The sequence below is a fragment of the Miscanthus floridulus genome, chromosome 11, assembly GCF_019320115.1.
Source record: "Miscanthus floridulus cultivar M001 chromosome 11, ASM1932011v1, whole genome shotgun sequence".
NCBI lineage: Eukaryota > Viridiplantae > Streptophyta > Magnoliopsida > Poales > Poaceae > Miscanthus > Miscanthus floridulus.
This window is the reverse complement of record NC_089590.1, coordinates 83,139,701-83,157,305: the sequence shown is the minus strand read 5'-3', so window position 1 is coordinate 83,157,305 and position 17,605 is coordinate 83,139,701. Positions and strand designations below refer to the sequence as shown.

The 17,605-nt window shown below is 43.6% G+C and overlaps 4 protein-coding genes across 8 annotated transcripts; 3 read left to right on the top strand and 1 right to left on the bottom strand.

The window, feature by feature from the left end:
* Positions 1 to 337: 337 nt before the first annotated feature.
* Positions 338 to 1,773, top strand: LOC136491399 (probable plastid-lipid-associated protein 8, chloroplastic). The gene is made up of 4 exons (XM_066487678.1): positions 338 to 548; positions 744 to 867; positions 1,149 to 1,325; positions 1,432 to 1,773. The coding sequence occupies exons 1-4, from the start codon at positions 369 to 371 to the stop codon at positions 1,617 to 1,619; spliced, it is 669 nt and encodes a 222-aa protein (XP_066343775.1). The 5' UTR covers positions 338 to 368; the 3' UTR covers positions 1,620 to 1,773.
* A 642-nt stretch (positions 1,774 to 2,415) lies between these two features.
* On the top strand, positions 2,416 to 5,900 carry LOC136491396 (putative RNA methyltransferase At5g10620). 3 transcript variants are annotated; one of them, XM_066487674.1, is made up of 8 exons: positions 2,416 to 2,808; positions 3,872 to 3,903; positions 4,149 to 4,291; positions 4,570 to 4,636; positions 4,764 to 4,841; positions 5,010 to 5,155; positions 5,336 to 5,452; positions 5,551 to 5,900. In XM_066487674.1, the coding sequence occupies exons 1-7, from the start codon at positions 2,739 to 2,741 to the stop codon at positions 5,373 to 5,375; spliced, it is 576 nt and encodes a 191-aa protein (XP_066343771.1). In that variant the 5' UTR covers positions 2,416 to 2,738; the 3' UTR covers positions 5,376 to 5,452; positions 5,551 to 5,900. The 3 variants fall into 3 exon arrangements, with proteins under 3 accessions (XP_066343771.1, XP_066343770.1, XP_066343769.1); XM_066487673.1 differs by having other exon boundaries at positions 2,416 to 2,826; positions 5,558 to 5,900; XM_066487672.1 differs by having other exon boundaries at positions 2,416 to 2,826.
* A 180-nt stretch (positions 5,901 to 6,080) lies between these two features.
* On the bottom strand, positions 6,081 to 12,393 carry LOC136491395 (uncharacterized). Its single transcript, XM_066487671.1, has 5 exons — positions 12,235 to 12,393; positions 11,744 to 11,943; positions 7,258 to 7,473; positions 6,995 to 7,137; positions 6,081 to 6,566 (listed from the first exon to the last, which is right to left on the bottom strand). The coding sequence occupies exons 2-5, from the start codon at positions 11,941 to 11,943 to the stop codon at positions 6,379 to 6,381; spliced, it is 747 nt and encodes a 248-aa protein (XP_066343768.1). The 5' UTR covers positions 12,235 to 12,393; the 3' UTR covers positions 6,081 to 6,378.
* A 25-nt stretch (positions 12,394 to 12,418) lies between these two features.
* On the top strand, positions 12,419 to 16,423 carry LOC136491398 (uncharacterized). Of its 3 annotated transcripts, none has more exons than XM_066487676.1 (3): positions 12,419 to 13,001; positions 15,718 to 15,806; positions 16,107 to 16,423. In XM_066487676.1, exons 1-2 carry the CDS (start codon positions 12,566 to 12,568, stop codon positions 15,783 to 15,785), a joined length of 504 nt encoding a protein of 167 aa, XP_066343773.1. In that variant the 5' UTR covers positions 12,419 to 12,565; the 3' UTR covers positions 15,786 to 15,806; positions 16,107 to 16,423. The 3 variants fall into 3 exon arrangements, with proteins under 3 accessions (XP_066343773.1, XP_066343772.1, XP_066343774.1); XM_066487675.1 differs by having other exon boundaries at positions 15,718 to 15,821; XM_066487677.1 differs by lacking the exon at positions 15,718 to 15,806.
* The last annotated feature ends 1,182 nt before the right edge of the window (positions 16,424 to 17,605 follow it).

Below are 17,605 nucleotides of genomic sequence, written 5' to 3'. Positions count from 1 at the left end.
GAAACTCTTAAATGAAGAGCTCCAAGACTGACCACTTGTTGTTTCAACTTTCAACTTAAGATAAGATTGCGGGTCGTTCAGTTATTAGCTATTCTATAGTTGGCTGGGATAAGTGATAAACAAACATATGATAAGTGGACATCATTGAGTACCATTGTAGCGCTTCATGTTTCGAGAGAGAACAAAAAACTTATGCTATTCAGTGGGCAGAAGTATCTTGTTTTTGCAAAATAAAAAAAAAAAGAAAAAGAACTGAAAGGAGGCAGGAAAACCCTCGCCCAGGAATTTTTTTTTGTTGAAAAAAAAGAAAATTAGAAATAGGTGAGGGACGAGGTCCACCAACAACCACCGCACACGAAGAGCAGACGATGAAAATGTCCGCTTCCGCTGCGGCCGCCTCCCCCGCCCTCCGTTTCTCCGACGCCACTCCACCACTAGCTCCTCTCCGCCGACCGCTCCGCCGGCGGCTCCCGTCCGTCCGGTGCTCCCTGGCCGCGGCCCCCGGTGTCCGGGCGCCACCGGAGCTCGTCGACTCCATCCTCTCCAAGGTAACACCGACGCCAGTAGCCTCTTGCTTTGCTTCCTGGCCCATTCCCAGATTCATGGCTTCTGCTTTGCTTTAGTTCATTTGTTGCGAGAAACTTGGTTTCTTCAGAGTCTCAGATTCGTATAGTTACATACATGTCTGCGATGATGTTTGAATGTTAAACGCGAAGTCTCAGCTTGGTACTACCGACCGACAGGTGAAGGGAACTGACCGAGGAGTGTTGCTGGCTAAAGATGGGCACCAGGAAGTGGCTGATGTCGCGCTGGAGCTGGGGAAGTACTGCATAGACGAACCCGTCAAGTCCCCGCTTATATTTGGAGGTAAAAAAAAAAAATGCTTGGTATGCCCAATCAATCCCATTTCTGTGTGGTCTTGTCACTTGTGGCACTGTCAGACAATTAACACACTGTAAAAGAAACATCTTGCAATCGATCATATGCCAAGGTCGCCGGTTGCCGCAAATGAGTGGGCAAGTTAACAAGCCATACATGTGTTGCATTTAACATCTGATGGATGCTGCTACTACAACGTTTGTTGTTTGCTCTCCATGGTTCGTGCCATCCTGATTAAATTGATTTGCATTATTCGTCCAATTGACCAGAATGGGAGGTTGTATACTGCTCGGTGCCAACCTCGCCAGGAGGGATTTACCGGACGCCTCTCGGCCGCCTGATATTCAAAACTGATGAGATGATTCAGGTGGTGGAAGCACCTGACATAGTCAGGAACAAGGTGTTATTCTCCGTCTTTGGCCTAGAGGGTGCAGTATCATTGAAAGGTAAACCAAATGTTTTCTATCAAGCCGTTTTATGTCTCAGGTTTTGGCGCATCTAGCAATTATGTAATCTGTTTTTTGTTATGTTCTTTCTATGTTGGGCATGCAGGTAAGCTGAATGTGCTTGACAGTAAATGGATTCAGGTCATATTTGAAGCCCCAGAACTGAAGGTAGGCTCCTTGGGGTTTCAATACGGTGGCGAGAGTGAAGTCAAGCTGGAGATCACTTATGTCGACGAGAAGATCAGGCTGGGAAAAGGATCCAGAGGCTCGCTCTTCGTCTTCCTTAGACGATGATAGAATGGCAGCATGTGTGTACCGGCATATGCTTTTAAGTTGAGACCACAAGCACAAGGGTGGCACTGATGTGGTCGTCTGTACAATATTGTATTCAGGGTTTTTACATGTAAAATTCAGGAGTCAATCTGGGTTCTGTAGCTGTTTCTCTACAGACTTAGATCCAGTACAACTTATCTGGAAAGCGCTTTCTAGATAAGCTGCACAAATAGAGTAAAAGCGGTGGTCAAAATAAGCTGGTCCGATCCAGCTTCTGTTTTTTTAGTACAAATGTGAGCTGTGGGAATAAGCGTGGCCAGAATAAGTTGCTGAAAAGCGAGACATTTGGCTGTTGATTTTAGCTTATTTTGGCCATAAGCAGCTTATAAGCTGTACCAAATAGGCCCTTAACCTGATGAATGTTGTCGCGTAGTTTGTGGACGACGACAGTCCATAATGCATGTAGCACTCATTAGTGTTGTTATGAAAAGACTATAGATAGATGGATTAGCAGAGAGACCCTCGATATCTTAAGGTTTCTTCTCGCTGAGCTCTAATTGATACATGATGGTCTTTTTTCTAGGGACAACTTACTTACCCCTAAGTAATATACTAACCCAACTAAGTAATATACTAACCCAATCAATGTATCTTACTCCTTTCATAACAAACCAAATACATCTAATCAAATCTACCGGATACTGTTCACGCGGTCCTGTTCCCAGTACCGCGTGGACCTCTGGGCCGGCTCCAATTGCCATATCAGTTGTATATACAAAGATGATGTTTTGGATTCTGATACACCACTGATGAACCAAATTAATACGACACGTTTGGACCATAGATAGAAAATCGACTTCTGTAGACGAATTTGGAGGAAGCATTGACGCAGCCTCCAGAGAGTCCAGGCGAGGTTTCAGGCGTACAGCGTGTCAGGGTAGTGCTGGAATTGGACGAGGTTGCAGGAGATTTCGTTGGCTGTGTAGTAGCGTAGGAAAGACGCCTCTCGAGTCTCGAGCAGACACGCGCCTTTGCGGATAGTAGGCCGCTCTTCTTCCTCGCTGACGGGTCAGAGACGCCAGCGGATGCGCCCCACGACCTCCAGTCACTCTTCCAGCCCCCCTCCCGTCCGTCTCGGCGATGGCAGTCTTGCTGTGGCGGTGCAGATGCGGGCGCGGGCCCGAGCGATCCTTCAACAAGAATCGAGGCGCGTCCGCCCCTTCTCTTGGTAAGCCATAGCCATCGAACCACTCCCCCTCAGGCCTCAAGGGGTGTTGATGACTAAAATTTAGAACGTGTCACGTGGAAGTGTTATATGGGGTGTTGGATACTAATAAAAAAATAAATTACAGAATCCGTCAGAACTCCACGAGATGAATTTATTAAGTCTAATTAATCCATCATTAGCATATGTTTACTGTAGCACCACATTGTCAAATCATAATCTAATTAGGCTTAAAAGATTTGTCTCGTAAATTAGTTACAAGCTGTGCAATTAGTTTCGTAATTAGTCTATATTTAATACTTTATATATATGTTCAAACATCCGATGGGACAGCGACTAAAGTTTAGGAGGAAAAACCAAACACCCCTCAGTATGCCTCCATTTTTTTTCAGAAATGCTATACAACACACATGTGTTTTAGCATAAAAAAAACACATGGATTTTCTTTGTGCAACACCTGTGGTAAAAAAAACATCTATGGTCGCCTTTCCGATGTCGTCTCAAGAAGCAGTCACGTATAGCTACATGCCCGGCTGCATGATGGCCTCTTATCGTCACATGGGCGCACGAGCCAGTAACGTCTTGAAGTCGTGTGTTGAGAAGGAAGGATGCATGCCCGCCTCAAGCGCTTCGTATACGCGCGTTCCAGTCGCGTCATATGGCTCCGATCAGATCTGGACGTGATTTGTCCTCTTGTCTTTGCATAGAAAAAAAAATTGTTTTTTGTGATATGTGGATCTGTGATCTTGTGATTTATAATTGTCTGGAGATAGAAGAAGGCTGAGGTAGAAGGAGGCTAGAGGTAGAAGGAAGATGAATGTTGTTGGATCTTAATTCTATGGTGTAAAAAAATTCATATGTGGAAACTGCATAAAACACATGGTTGTTGGGTAGACAGACTCTTTCTTTTTTATGCTTATGAATTCTTAGCTCTTGGTATTTTCTTAGTTACCTTTGTCTTTTCCACTGTTCAGTTCTTGAATATCCTCCTAACAAGCCGAGGATTCCTATCTCTAACATTGATAATTCTTACTTTTCCTTCATGCAGGCAGGAGATCCAAATACTCGGGACAATCTGTGGTAAGGAGTGCACGCATTGACCTTTTCTAGCTGACTGACCACATCGATTCATTTGGTTCATTTCTCCTAAAAAAATACTCTGCATTTTATGGACGCGAGGCAAAAGCTTGCAAAAAAGATGTCTTGTCTCTTGTGGAGTGAAGAGTTTGTGCTTCAGCCCTAATAGCCCGTGTAGCCTTTACAATGGCCAGATGTTTTTCTCTATCAAATTTGTGATTCTGATGTCTGTATTTCCATGTTTGCAGAAAGCAATGCCCATGCGTTTGTTAACGGTTGGAAAGAAGTGGTCTCGGGGGACACAACTCCTTGTTGAAGAATACAAGGAGAAGCTCGGTATATATTGCGACTTCGAGGACACACTTATCAGGTCCAACCCAAAACTTACAAGGTATACTTCGTTATTGATTCTCTAACTTTGAAGACGATAGTCAATACATAAATAGAGGCGATTCACTGTAGTGTGCATATCAATGTGGGCGGCATCAGCATACAACATATTAGCATACTTTGTTTTTGTGTATGCCTGTATGGTACTATTTTCCTTATATTGTTAGACTAGCTTGTGACTCATAATTTTCACAAAACTTAAAAAGAGAAGTCAGAACAGGTATCGTAAATACCAGAGGTTCTTCCTCCTTCGGTACTGTTTTCTGATGCTTTCTTCAGTGATGTAAAGGTGCAAGTTGAAGCAGAAGACACGGCTATGATGCAGCAACTCAAGTTTGATGATTTTGTATGTTTCAGTTAATCAGTTCCCTCTTGATCTTGCTCATATGTGCTCTGTTATTATTTTCTGTCCTTTCTCGTTGCATAATGATTTATCAGTCGCTTTTGTCTCCTGATGTTCCCATGTATGGCAGGTGGTTGTGTTGGATGAAAATGTGAAGGATGTCATATCCGAGCAGATAGCTGATCTGATTGGGGATGCTGGCAACACAGTATGCTCTGGAACTTGGTCCATCATAGCTGAGCTATACTTTAATCATTGATTTTTGCGATCGTAACTTCTGTGATCTCAATTTTTCTATTTGAAGTTTGAACTCCTGAAAAAAAACTAGGAATGACAAAATGTCTATAAGGAGTCAATAATGTTTCATATCTTATAGGGATCATCAAGGCTCACATTTTGTATTGGTGGACCATATGGTCTCGGGGCACAAGTGCTAGAGCGTGCAGATACAACAATTAGGCTGTCCTCACTAGTTTTGAACCATCAAGTTGCTCTGATAGTTCTAATGGAGCAGCTCTACAGGTAAGCAATTAGCCTATCTGATGCCATTTCTGCACTGAACACAGTTTCTGTGGAGCATACCCCTGTATGGCTGTATCCTGTATGGCCTATGGTATGAGATAGGCACAATGTAACACTACCATTTAAATACTTGCTTTCAACTGTGACCGGTCACTCGTTAGCTATTGCATTAATTTGCAGGGCATGGACTATAATAAAAGGACAGAAGTATCACCATTAGGCTTATGCTTATCATCATCATTCGCTGCTGTTTCTAGGACTTGGGAAATGGAAGACTGTGCATGCTTAAATTTGCAGGTATAGTGTTCAAGGACTCATTGTACTTTTCATTCGTGTAGAACCCCAAATTGCTCAAAATGGTTTATTTAACAAGTTCGTTGATCGATGACTGTCAGTTTCCAGCACAGCATGGACACTTGTAAATAAGAAGATACTCTGCTGGGTGCTTTACTGGTTGCTGGGCGGCTACGTGCTTCAAGCTGTAAGCAAGATAGAGACCTCGTGCAGCCTTACCAAGGAATATGCTATCTGCAACTGAAGTTCTGCAAAAAAGAATGGCACACTTCTGACAAGAGAATGGCTGAGATCATGCATGTCAAAAGATTGTGAACATTCCCAAGGAACTCAGGAAGTGAGATGAAAAACGAGCATAGAGCATATAATTTTTTTTTTCAAATTATGATGTAATACTAAAGAGCGTATCACTATCCTTCGAACAAAAGAAACAGACAGTCTTTGTGCTGAATGTTTGCACACTTATTGAGTTGATTCATCGGAGGGAGCAACTGACCAAGATGAACAAAATCAACCGAGAAAAATAATAATTATTGTATTTCAATCTGACATAAATTTTTTGCTCTACTGTCACACATTATAAATCAAGGTTTCAGCCTTGAAAAAACTTTCACATCCTTCATTTCAGACATTTTGCAGAAGGGACTGATACTATATTCAGGTGCAAGCATCCCACATTTCTGCAACGAAAATAATACTTGTTCACTTGATGATGTGTCAGGCTACTCTTTACATGTGAGCTGCAAGTATGCATTCAGTCACAGGATTTGTTCAATAAGTCTTTGAACATGAAACAAAACAACATTAACAGCAAATATGCATTCATTTGCATAAACAGAAATCTTTCAGCTGCTTCATATAATTATTTCCCCTATATCACCATAACTATATCACTGCTGATAGCTTATTCCACAGTGACGAGATGAGGCCTAGTCATTGTGCTGAAAACCAGGAAGAAGCGATGCAACAAACCCTACAACAACCAGCTGGACCTCTTTCAAGACACCTCCAAGCCAATTGCGCTGATTTCCTTCTACCTCTGCCTCTTGCGGATTCTCGTTACCAGCTGCAGCATCTTGTTCATGGTTCTCAGCAGCTTGGTCAGGGTTTGCAGGCCCTGCAAGATTTTCCACAACAGCAGAAGCGCTTAGTCATTAGATACTAGCAAACTGTGCATTAACACTTCCTTAGAAAAAGAGAAATATGAATCGTTATTGGTACTTGTAGTCAAATCAAAAGCAACAAACAACTTTACTGTTAAAGCATGAAACACCATTCCATCAAAACAGGAATCAACATGAGACATTAGACAGCTATAACATGTCTCATTCGTTGGTGCTAATCGTGGCCATTTACAATTTTATTTCATGCAAGGGCTACTGCTGTTTATATGAACCTCCCATTGAAGAGCAGATGGTAGTGAAAAGGAAAGTTACAATATTATGGTGAGACTAAAATATACTAAAAAGTGAAATTGGTGTAGCAATATGATGAACAATCATGCATAGAGCACAAACAATACAAAGAGCAGTATATGGAAGCTACCATTGGGCTGCTCGTTGCCATCATTCTGGGCAGGCAGAGGAGCACGGTTCTCAACCCGAGCAGGGGCCTGTGGTGGATGAGCAGCTGCACCTCCCGCCCGCTGAAGCCATCTTACAAAAGGTGTAATAGCTCCGGTTTGATATCTGCAGGATACAGAACCACGAGGTTATCTAGCAGCACCATATATAGGCTATACAAGTAATGAAGAGTAAACTGTGAAATAGCATTAAGTATATTGGAGATGATTTGAGCAAAGTACTCACAAGTAAATCAATGAGGCAAACAGTATGAGAAGAAACAGCCTTTGTTTCGAGCCTTCCTGGCTAAAGAGAAACACCACTGCGGCTAATTTGATGATCAGGGCCAAGTCAAGCTGAAAAGCAAAGTGAAACCTCCTCACAACAACTTGTCTTTGATGTCCATTTTGCTGCCTAGCATCCTGTACATTCTCTTCACCAGCAGGACCACCGACGCTTTCCCTTCAAGCACAAAAGAGCAGATATAGCCAAGCAATTGGACAGTTCAAAACTTCATAATGCTTTGAACTGGTCCCAAGTATCCCCACTCCCCAATGACCAAACCAGAATAAAACGGAATGCCATAGCCCATAGTAGCAAACTACATTTGGCTTCATCATTCTTGCAACAAAAGTTGTTTCTTTTTTAAATTGATCAAAATTTGTAACCAAGTTTTACATGTTAGCTGTAGCTCCATTCTATCTTCCAGCATGGCAGCAACAAAAACAGCACTTGGGCAACATTCAAGTAAAAATTAAAGATGTTTGTGTTGTGGTATTCTCAATCAAATTAGTCATTACTAACTAGTCAGTTATAGCAAAAGTCCCTGCTGTCATAATGATGGAAATTGTATTATTATTTCAGGACTGAAGTAAACATCATTATATGTTCTGTTCTGCCTTGCTCCTGTTCTACAAGTTACAACATCCCTAGATAAATAAGAGAGATAGCTAGTTTTTTTTCCTTCCAAATATCGAGTTGCTGAGTTAATCAGTAATGAACGTTCCTTCATGAGTAGAAGTGCATGTCAAATAATTCATGGAAACAGCTACAATAGTGAAAGTTGATTCCCTGTGTTTTTAGATACCTGAGATTGCCGCTAGCTCATAACAGATCCTAACGCGCCGTGTCGCGATCTGGACACGGTGTCAAGTGAGCAAGTATCGGGTCGTCGCATCCTTAGTGGCGCGCCACATCAGCGCCCGGGTGTGGTGCAAAATGAGCAAGGGTCTTCACACCTACCTTGGCGGGTGCGAAGGGTAAGGAAGCTAGTCGAGCCAACTAGGATCCGTTTAGGTAGCTGGAATGTAGGGTCCCTTGCGGGTAAGTTAAGAGAGTTAGTGGATACAGCGGTTAGGAGGCGTGTAAATATCTTATGCGTCCAAGAGACTAAATGGAAAGGGCAGAAGGCGAAGGAGGTGGACAATACCGACTTCAAGCTCTGGTACACAGGGAAAACTTTAAATAAAAATAGAGTAGGAGTTTTGATTGATAAGAGCCTCAAGGATGGTGTGGTGGAGTTGAGAAGGCAAGGGGATAGGATTATCTTAGTTAAACTTGTCATTAGTGATATGGTCTTAAACGTAATTAGTGCGTATGCCCCCAAGTAGGTTATGATGACAGTGCTAAGCGGCTTTTCTGGAAAGACTTAGATCGCTTGGTTAGAGCTGTCCCGAGTAGCGAGAAGCTCTTTATAGGAGGTGATCTTAATGGCCATGTAGGTACATCAAGTGCAGGTTTCAAGGCGGTTCATGAGGGTTTCGGATATGGTAGTAGGAACCAGAAGGGAGAGGAAGTCTTAGACTTCGCCATAGCTTTTGATCTGATGATAGCTAACACTTTCTTTCATAAGAGACAGTCCCATTTAGTGACCTTTAGTAGCGGTCAGTACTCTAGTCAAATCGACTTTGTCCTTACAAGGAGGGATAAACGAACATGCGTAGACTGTAAGGTGACACCTGAAGAATATGTGGTCGCTCAACACAAGCTGGTGGTGGCTGACTTCCGCAAGCTCGTGGGAACAAACAAGCTAGGGTTGCTAGAACGAAGTAGTGGAAATTAGAAGAGGAGACATCAAATGTCTTTAAGGAAAAGGTCATTGAAGAGGGCCCTTGAAAGGATGAAGGCGATACAAACAACATGTGGAAGAAGATGACAACATGCGTTCGGAAGGTTGCTTCAGAGGTGCTTGGAGTGACCAAAGGGAGTGGATGCGACTCGAAAGACACTTGGTGGTGGAATGAAGATGTGCAAAAGGCTATTAAGGAAAAGAAGGAGTGCTATAAGCGCTTGTATCATGACAGGTGTGCAGACAACATAGAGAAGTACAAGGTGTCAAAGAAGACTAAAAAAAGAGCGGTGAGTGAGGCAAAGGGATGGACCTATGGGGACCTTTACCAACGTTTGAGTACGAATGAAGGAGAGAAGGACATTTATAGGATGGTTATGGCTCGCGATAGGAAGACAAGGGACTTCAACCAAATCAAGTGCATAAAGGATGAGAGGGAGCAGCTCTTGGTGAAGAAGGATGAGATCAAACATAGATGGCAAGAGTATTTTGATAAATTGTTCAATGGTAAGAACGAAGGGCGGGCCTGATGCAAGAGGTAGAGTCTTACCGCCTGTGACCGGAAGGTACCGGGTTCGAGTCGCGGTCTCCTCGCATTGCACAGGCGAGGGTAAGGCTTGCCACTGACACCCTTCCCCAGACCCTGCACAGAGCGGGAGCTCTCTGCATTGGGTACGCCCGTTCAATGATGAGAACGAGAACACCACCGTTCAGCTGGACGACTCGTTTGATGACACTAACAAACGTTTTGTGCGGAGGATTCAAGAATCGGAGGTCAGCGAAGCCTTGACAAGGATGAAAGGGGACAAAGCGATGAGCCCTGATGGTATCCCAATCAAGGTGTGGAGATGTCTCGGGGCTATAGTATGGCTAAACAAGATGTTCAACAATATCTTTCGATCGAACTGCCTGGGGATTAGAGAAGAAGCATATTGGTATTAATCTATAAGAACAAGGGAGATATCCAAAGTTGCACTAATTATCGGGGAATTAAGTTGATGAGCCACGCTATGAAGTTGTAGGAGAGTCATCAAGCAGCGCCTGCGAGGAACGACGCAGATATCAACAAAACAATTTGGTTTCATGCCCGAAAGGTCAACCACAGAAGCAATCTTCTTAATAAGACAAGTTATGGAGAGGTTTAGACAGCAGAAGAAGGACCTACATATGGTTTTCATTGACCTTCATATGGTTTTCATTGACTTGAAGAAGGCTTATGACAAGATACCAAGAAATGTTATGTGGTGGGTTTGGACAAACATAAAGTCCCATCAAAGTACGTGACCCTCATCAAGGACATGTACAACAATGTTGTGACTAGTGTTCGAAAGAACGATGGTAACACAGATTACTTTCCGATTAAAATTAGACTTGATCAAGGGTCAGCCTTAAGCCCGTATCTCTTTGCCTTAGTAACGGATGAGGTTACCAGGAACATACAAGGGGATATCCCTTGGTGTATGTTGTTCGCTGATGATGTAGTGTTAGTGGACGAAAGTCAGGCGGGAGTAAATAGGAAACTAGAGTTATGGCGGCAGACCCTTGAGTCTAAAAGTTTTAGATTGAGCAGAACTAAACTGAATACATGAGATACGACTTTGGCGGAGCTGCACAGTAGGAGGGAGATGTGAGTTTGGAAGGTCAAGTAGTGCCTAAGAAGGATACCTTTTGATATCTGGGGTCGATGCTATATAGGGATAAAGATATTGATGCGGACGTTAGCCATAGAATCAAAGCAGGGTGGATCAAGTGGCGACAAGCTTCTGGCATTCTCTGTGACAAGAGGGTACCACAAAAGCTAAAAAACAAGTTTTATAGAACGGCGATTAGACCGGCTATGTTGCATGAAGCAGAATGTTGGCCTACAAAGATTCGACGTGTTCAACAACTGGGTGTTGCAGAAATACGTATGTTGCGATGGATTTGTGGTCACATAAGAATGGACTGAGTTCGAAACGATGATATACGTGATCGCCTAAAGGTAGCAACAATTAAAGAAAAGCTTGTCCAACATCGGTTGAGGTGGTTTGGCCATGTCCAAAGGAGACCTCCAGAGGCACCAGTGCATTGTGGAGTCCTAAGTCAAGCTAATAATATGAGGAGAGGTAGAGGAAGACCGAAATTAACATAGGGGAAGGCAATAAAAAGATATTTGAAAGCTTGGGATATACCTAGATATCTGTGTTTGAATAGGGGTGCTTGGAAAGAAGCTATTTAAGTGCCTGAACCGTGACTTGGGACTCTCGGTGGGTTTCAACTCTAGCCTACCCCAACTTGCTTGAGACTGAAAGGCTATGTTGTTATTGTTGTTGTTGTATAATTCAAATGAAGATCTAAGGATATCGTCATTCTTAAAGTAAGATTATACTGTATACTGCTGCTGCTGAGCATGCTTTTACACAGAAAATTTGTACCAAGGCCCGAGGTAAAAAGCACCTGGATCACAACATATCTACTATGAACCCCTCATCACACTAGTTCCGTACAGCCACCCAAATGTGCCCAAGGTTTTCAACAGCACAATTCTATGACTGCGTATATCACTTGCATCAAGTGACTTATGATGATTACTGCAATGGCATGCAAGCAGATCTCACCTATTCAATTATGGTATAAAATAGGCAGATGTAGCAGATTGTTCAGTACCTAAAGGTAATAACTTACGTTGGGATCTTGTAAGTGAGGGGAATGAGTGTGGTTGGAGCAAAGCACCCCATTCCCATCGCCGCCCCTAATTGGTTCTGTTGTATGGCATATATCCCCGGACCTTGAGCCTGATCATCCCCGGGTTGCTGGGGGAATGCTCCGGTAAGGTAGACAGGGTACACCATCGGAGAAGCAGCAGGACCGTTCGGCGCGGCCATCTGGATTATCATCACCAGCAACAACAGCAGTAATATCATCACCATCAGGAGGCAGCACAGATTAGAGAAGACTTTTAAAAGGAACAAAAGATGCTACTGGCCTCGATCAGGGGCGGACCCAGTAAGGGACATGATTGTACAACCCAATAATTTTTGCAAAAAATCGAAGCTAGTGCACATGCATAGGCTTGTAATTTGATCAGATCCGGATACAATTAGCCAAATAGCTCAAGTTAGGGTTCGGGTTCTCGGTTTCGCACAGCAGGAATGTAAGAGTAAGGATCCGCGTACCTGGTGGTGGGTGCGTGTGCAGTCCCCGACGAAGGACGCGACGATGGCCTGCCGAAGGGACCGACGAAGGACTGGGCACCTAACTAGGACGCCGGCGGTTCGCCTGGCTGCCGCACGCGAGAGGGAGACAGGGAGAGCGAACGCGGTGCAACTTGCAAGGCAGAAGAAAAAGCAGGGGGTGAACTGCAACTGCTGAAGTCCTGGTGTTTTTCCTTTTTTTTTTTTTTAATTTGACCCTTTTAGCCTGTGCTTGGCCTTCGACTCCCCCTCTCGCGGCCCCTCTCGACCCTTCCATAAGCGCCCATCGAAATCCTTCGACCGTCCGGCATCCATGGCTCGTCTGCTCGCGGCGCGAGCCCTTACGCTGTCCCGCCCCTCGACGGCGCCATCCGCCCTCCGCTTCTGCCCCTCCCGTGCGCTGTCGGACAAGGTGGACTTCGTCGAGATCGATCTCTCCGAGGAGTCCCCTACCTCTTCATCCGGAGGGGGAGGCGCGGGCGACTCCGCCACGGCTCAGGCGCAGATGGGGTCGCGGCGCCTGGAGGACGCCATCCATGGGGTGCTCGTGCGCCGGGCGGCGCCTGAATGGCTCCCCTTCGTGCCGGGGGCATCCTACTGGGTGCCGCCGTTGCCGCGGCCGCTCGGGGTGGCGAACCTCCTCGGCGCGGCTTTGTACACCGCGAGGGGCGACGCGGCGATGACGGAGGAGGAGGCGTTGAGCTTCACTACCGTGCGGGGGTGGCCATCCTCGGCGTACTTTGTGGGAGGTGAGGTGGATTAAGCTAGCATTTCATTGGGGTTGCGAAATGATGATGTGTTAGGGTTGCATATTTTTGATTTGTCACCGAATCATAGGTAACTCGGTACTCTTGTGCGGGAAGTTTGGAATCTGTGCCTGAAATTCTTTGTGCTTTTATCTTTACATGGCTAGCTAAATGCGGTGTTTACATTGGATTGATGCATAAGTTAGAAACATTACTTCAGGTCCACGTGGACGTATAATTGGTTCGTTTTGGTTTTGTTACCATTTTATTTCAGGCATTCCCCATTTCCCTTAACAAGTAACGGAAATGCAGCATCATTAGAGATGTTCAGGAAGCAAAAGATACAGACAGACCACCCTGCTTGCCCTTCTTGTTTTCTTCCTACTCGGCCAAGCTGATTCAGCCTGACTAACAGGAATAAGGGAACAAACCTACGCTAAAGTTAAAACAGAAAAAAAAAATTGACAATTCAATCAGCCAGACTTTACAGAACAAACAGACCAGACTACGCCAAAAGAAGCAAAATGGGTTAATGCGCCCCAGCCTGACACGTCTTTCTTTCCAGTTTAGTTACTAGGGTCTTGCTCATCATCCTCCCGACGATCCGCATCCTAAATCTGCATCATTGTGTCACCAGGCGCCTTTGTCTTGCTGATGAGCTTAATGGCAATCTTGAGCATGACGTTCACGCCTTCCACCAGCCTCTCCTTATCTCCCTTCGCATATAGACCTGCCCAGTATCGCATAAGAGAACAAGCATAGCATACAATTTCAATAGGGTTGTTCACAGTCTTTCCTTCAAAGCATATCTTGTTTCTTGTTTTCCAAACTATGAGTTTTTACCATGTAGATATGGGGATATAATAAGTCTAGAATTTATTGGTACATTGTCTGCACGAATGAAGTTGAAATGTTTCGGAATGTATGCTGATGTAAAGGAGTATGTTTTCTGGCTTAACTTCACCTGATGGTGAAACCTGTGTTTGTTGATGACTTAACGCGAGTCCAAACAATGCCTGTACTGCAAAGCAATGTGCCTTTGACTCCTGTAACTATGGTGGGTTATGTGCTCCATAGCAGGTTCTTAGAATTTTAATATATTATTTTGTAAACATGTGAATGCTCTGATGAATTGTCCATGTAGGTAGTTGGCATATAAGGTTGTCAAAATAGCGATCCTAAATGGCATTGGAACTCAAATGGTAGGATTGTAAATCATAGGATCACAGCTAATGGAATCGCAAAATCATAGATCGTACCAAATAGAATCGTAAAATCAACATGATCAACAAGATTGTAAAGTTGTAAGATCAGACGATAGAATTGCATTTTTTTAATAACCATGCCGCTTGTCATATCAATCCTGATGAAATTTGCATGGAGATTGGTTATGTATCTATTTCACTCAGAATATATGTCATTCCTTAAGGTATTTGGTAATGCCATTTAGTTCTGATAGATTGCAAAGCCATTGTTTTTTGTGTTGTCAATGGCCTAGTTTCTGAGATATAGCAAGGCAGAAGCAACAGCTAGTTATCACTGACCATGTTGGCATGTTCTTTTTGCATGTTATTCCCTTTCTTATGTGTCATCCTACAATTATTCCCTCTCCTACCCCTGTTAAGTTGAAAACTTCTTTGCTATCAGTATACATGATACCATGGTTCTGTAGTTGGCTATGCTTTCCGTACAGAGTTAATTTATGTATGTCCCCAGTTCGTCACAAATTTCTGTGAAGCAAAGCTTTTGCATCCAATTATGCATTAAAGTATTTCGTTAGATGTGCTATTGAAGCAGAATCGTTTCGGGAATTGAAAGCATTGTAAATAAGGCGCATACTATTCCTTTCGGCACTTGTTGATTCAGTAAAAATTCCGGCCATGCTGCGCTAAACTGCTAGCATAAACATTCATCTTCGTATTTGATTTGTCATGTTACTGGTAACAAGGCAAGATGTGGACTTTAAATATCTCTTAGTTTGGAGAATTTTTGACGTTTGCTGGTTGCTGCGTTTAAATGAGGATTGAAGAAAAAATGGTTGGCTTATAGCTTGATGGTGGACAGTTGATAAACGAGATCTAGATGTTTAGTTGATTGTTTTTGTGTCTGGTCAATTTTTCACAAATGTACAGGAGGTCAGAGTTTTTGGTCTCCTTAGGCTCCGAAGTGTCCAGCGGCAGAAATATTTTTGGTAAGGAAGGTCACAATTTCAGTAGTATGTGTGGTGAGTTGAAACCATGTTTCATTGTATTGGATTTGTCTTGGTGGTTAGTCCATGTTGCATGCAGAGTTTGGGTGGTGAGTTCATGTTGCATATAAGACCTGGGATTGGGTTATAGTTCACTGATGGTTTTGTTTGTCAGCAATTGACAGTTTTTTGGCTATATCTAACAAGTATGAAGTCTTGTATCTGGTTGTCTGTCAAACACTCAAATATATATACATATTTTGATTTGAAAAAAAAAAAGAGAAAACTATATTGTTTTGGTTTGTAGAGTGTAGACTTCTAAGCTTATCCTGATTACTTAAGCTGGATAAAACAAAACCTTCCTTTTCTTTCAGTTTGGCTAGCTATCAGGAGTCAGGACCTTTGGTTCTGCGCTGAGACAGACATGATATTTCTTATTCTAGAATTTGATTGTTTGACATCTCGCTCTTCTTGCTCTGCTGTTGTCATTGTCTGTTACTTGTTAATCTAAATAGTTAATGTTGTTCAAAGGAAAATTCCCACGTCCAGTGAAGAAATCAATGAAAGATGCTACTCAAACTGACGATGATGAAAGCTAATCCTTTGCTGCTTCACCTGGGGTAAGTTGATCCGGGGTAAGTTGATTCGCTTTCATCAAGGAAGCATTTTATGTTCGCTTTATTGTGTATCCTTGGGCTGCATTTCAGGCCTTGCCATTGCTACCATGCTTAAATCTGTCCCAAAACACTTGGCCCTCAACTCAATATATGCCTACAGTATCAAGAGTTAGTTTTTTTAGCTAACGTTCTGAAGTGGCTCCCTGTTATAAAAAGAACATTCTGAAACGGTAGTTGAGATGCACCAATAACCATATATGAATATTATCTCTAATCTGGGGCCTCACTGTTTTTGTTGTGTAGGCTCCTACCGAAGAGGAAGCTCGGGGCTGTGAACCTCCTCTGATGATTGTAGATATAGACAGCTAGGGAGCCCTGCAATAATGAATCCCCCCAAGCATCTTCGGATGGTGTGCTCACAGCTGGTAAAATGACACTGGTTCAATCTTATGTATTTGGTAGAACCCGGTGCGCTAGCACCGGGGCATGGTGGGTGTATGGTCCACGGAAGCCGTGGCGCTTGATGTAATAGTGTTTGTACCATGCTTTTCGTTTTGAATAAAAGCATGTGCTATGCTGAACACTTGTGGCACATGATACCTCTCGGTGTGTAACCACAATTTGGCTGTTGTCCTTCCGATGTTCCAACTGAGACGTGTGCTGTGGCCACTGTTAGAAAATGTCCAGCTATATCACTGATCTTGAAGTGTTTCTGGTGGTGCGCTTCTGGGATGTTCTTCGCCCCTCTTATTTTGAGGGGTTTTTTTTTCTGATTCTACTATCGGACTTGCATGTTGTTGGGTTGTTGGCTACAATGGTCAGACAGAGGGGCTGCTTGAAGTTTCATGCAGCTCTGGGCTGTCAGGAGCAATTTGTGAGGTCTTGTTTAGTTCCGCCCCTAAAGTTTACTTTCTGTATCATCAAATGTTTGGATATATGCATGGAGTATTAAATATAGACTAAGAAAATAACAATTGCATAGTTTGTGACTAATTTGCGAGATGAAACTTTTAAGCCTAATTAGTCCATGATTTGACAATGTGGTGCTACAGTCACACATGTGCTAATGATGGATTAATTAGACTTAATAAATTTGTCTCGCCGTTATTGACGGATTCTGTAACCTAAAACTTTACCCCTTGAATTTAAACAAGGCCGTAATTAAGTAAGCTACCAAATGAAATCGTCAGGACTGAGGTATCGTATGCACTTTGTTCAGGGAAAGAATGACACAAGTCAGGTGGGCCGAGCTGGCCACCTGCAATATCCGGAGGTTTGGCCGGTGGCATCCACGGCGTCCGGAGATCACCCCTTACGTCTGGACAACCAGGCCAGGCTCAGCTTCGTCTTCAGTCGTAGCTCCAGCCTTTGTACTGAAACTCTGATTTCTCCTCAGGGTTCAAAAAAAATGACGCCACAACGTAGCGATCTCCCCATTTTAAATTGTACTCCTAGGTCGTTTTGACTTCAAAACTTGGAATTGAGGGGCTACTAATGTAACGCACTGGACAGCAGTGGCGATAGCGTCCGTAACAGCCATCTGAATGTGTACCCTGCTTCTGCACTACACCTATAATCAATCCAGAGTTATGTAGCCCTGCTGGGCCTGCGATATTTGGCTCGAAGAAATGCCATATTTGGTGGCTACAGCACGGGCCCGACTGCTCCAATACTCACCCGAATATCTGCTCGTATTGAAACTACAAGTAAATTCCTTTTGAGAGTGATCCTTCAACTAATCGATCGAGAATGTGAGTCACTTACTCGCCGGCCGGTACCAGGTGTAAACGTCGCGGTTGGTG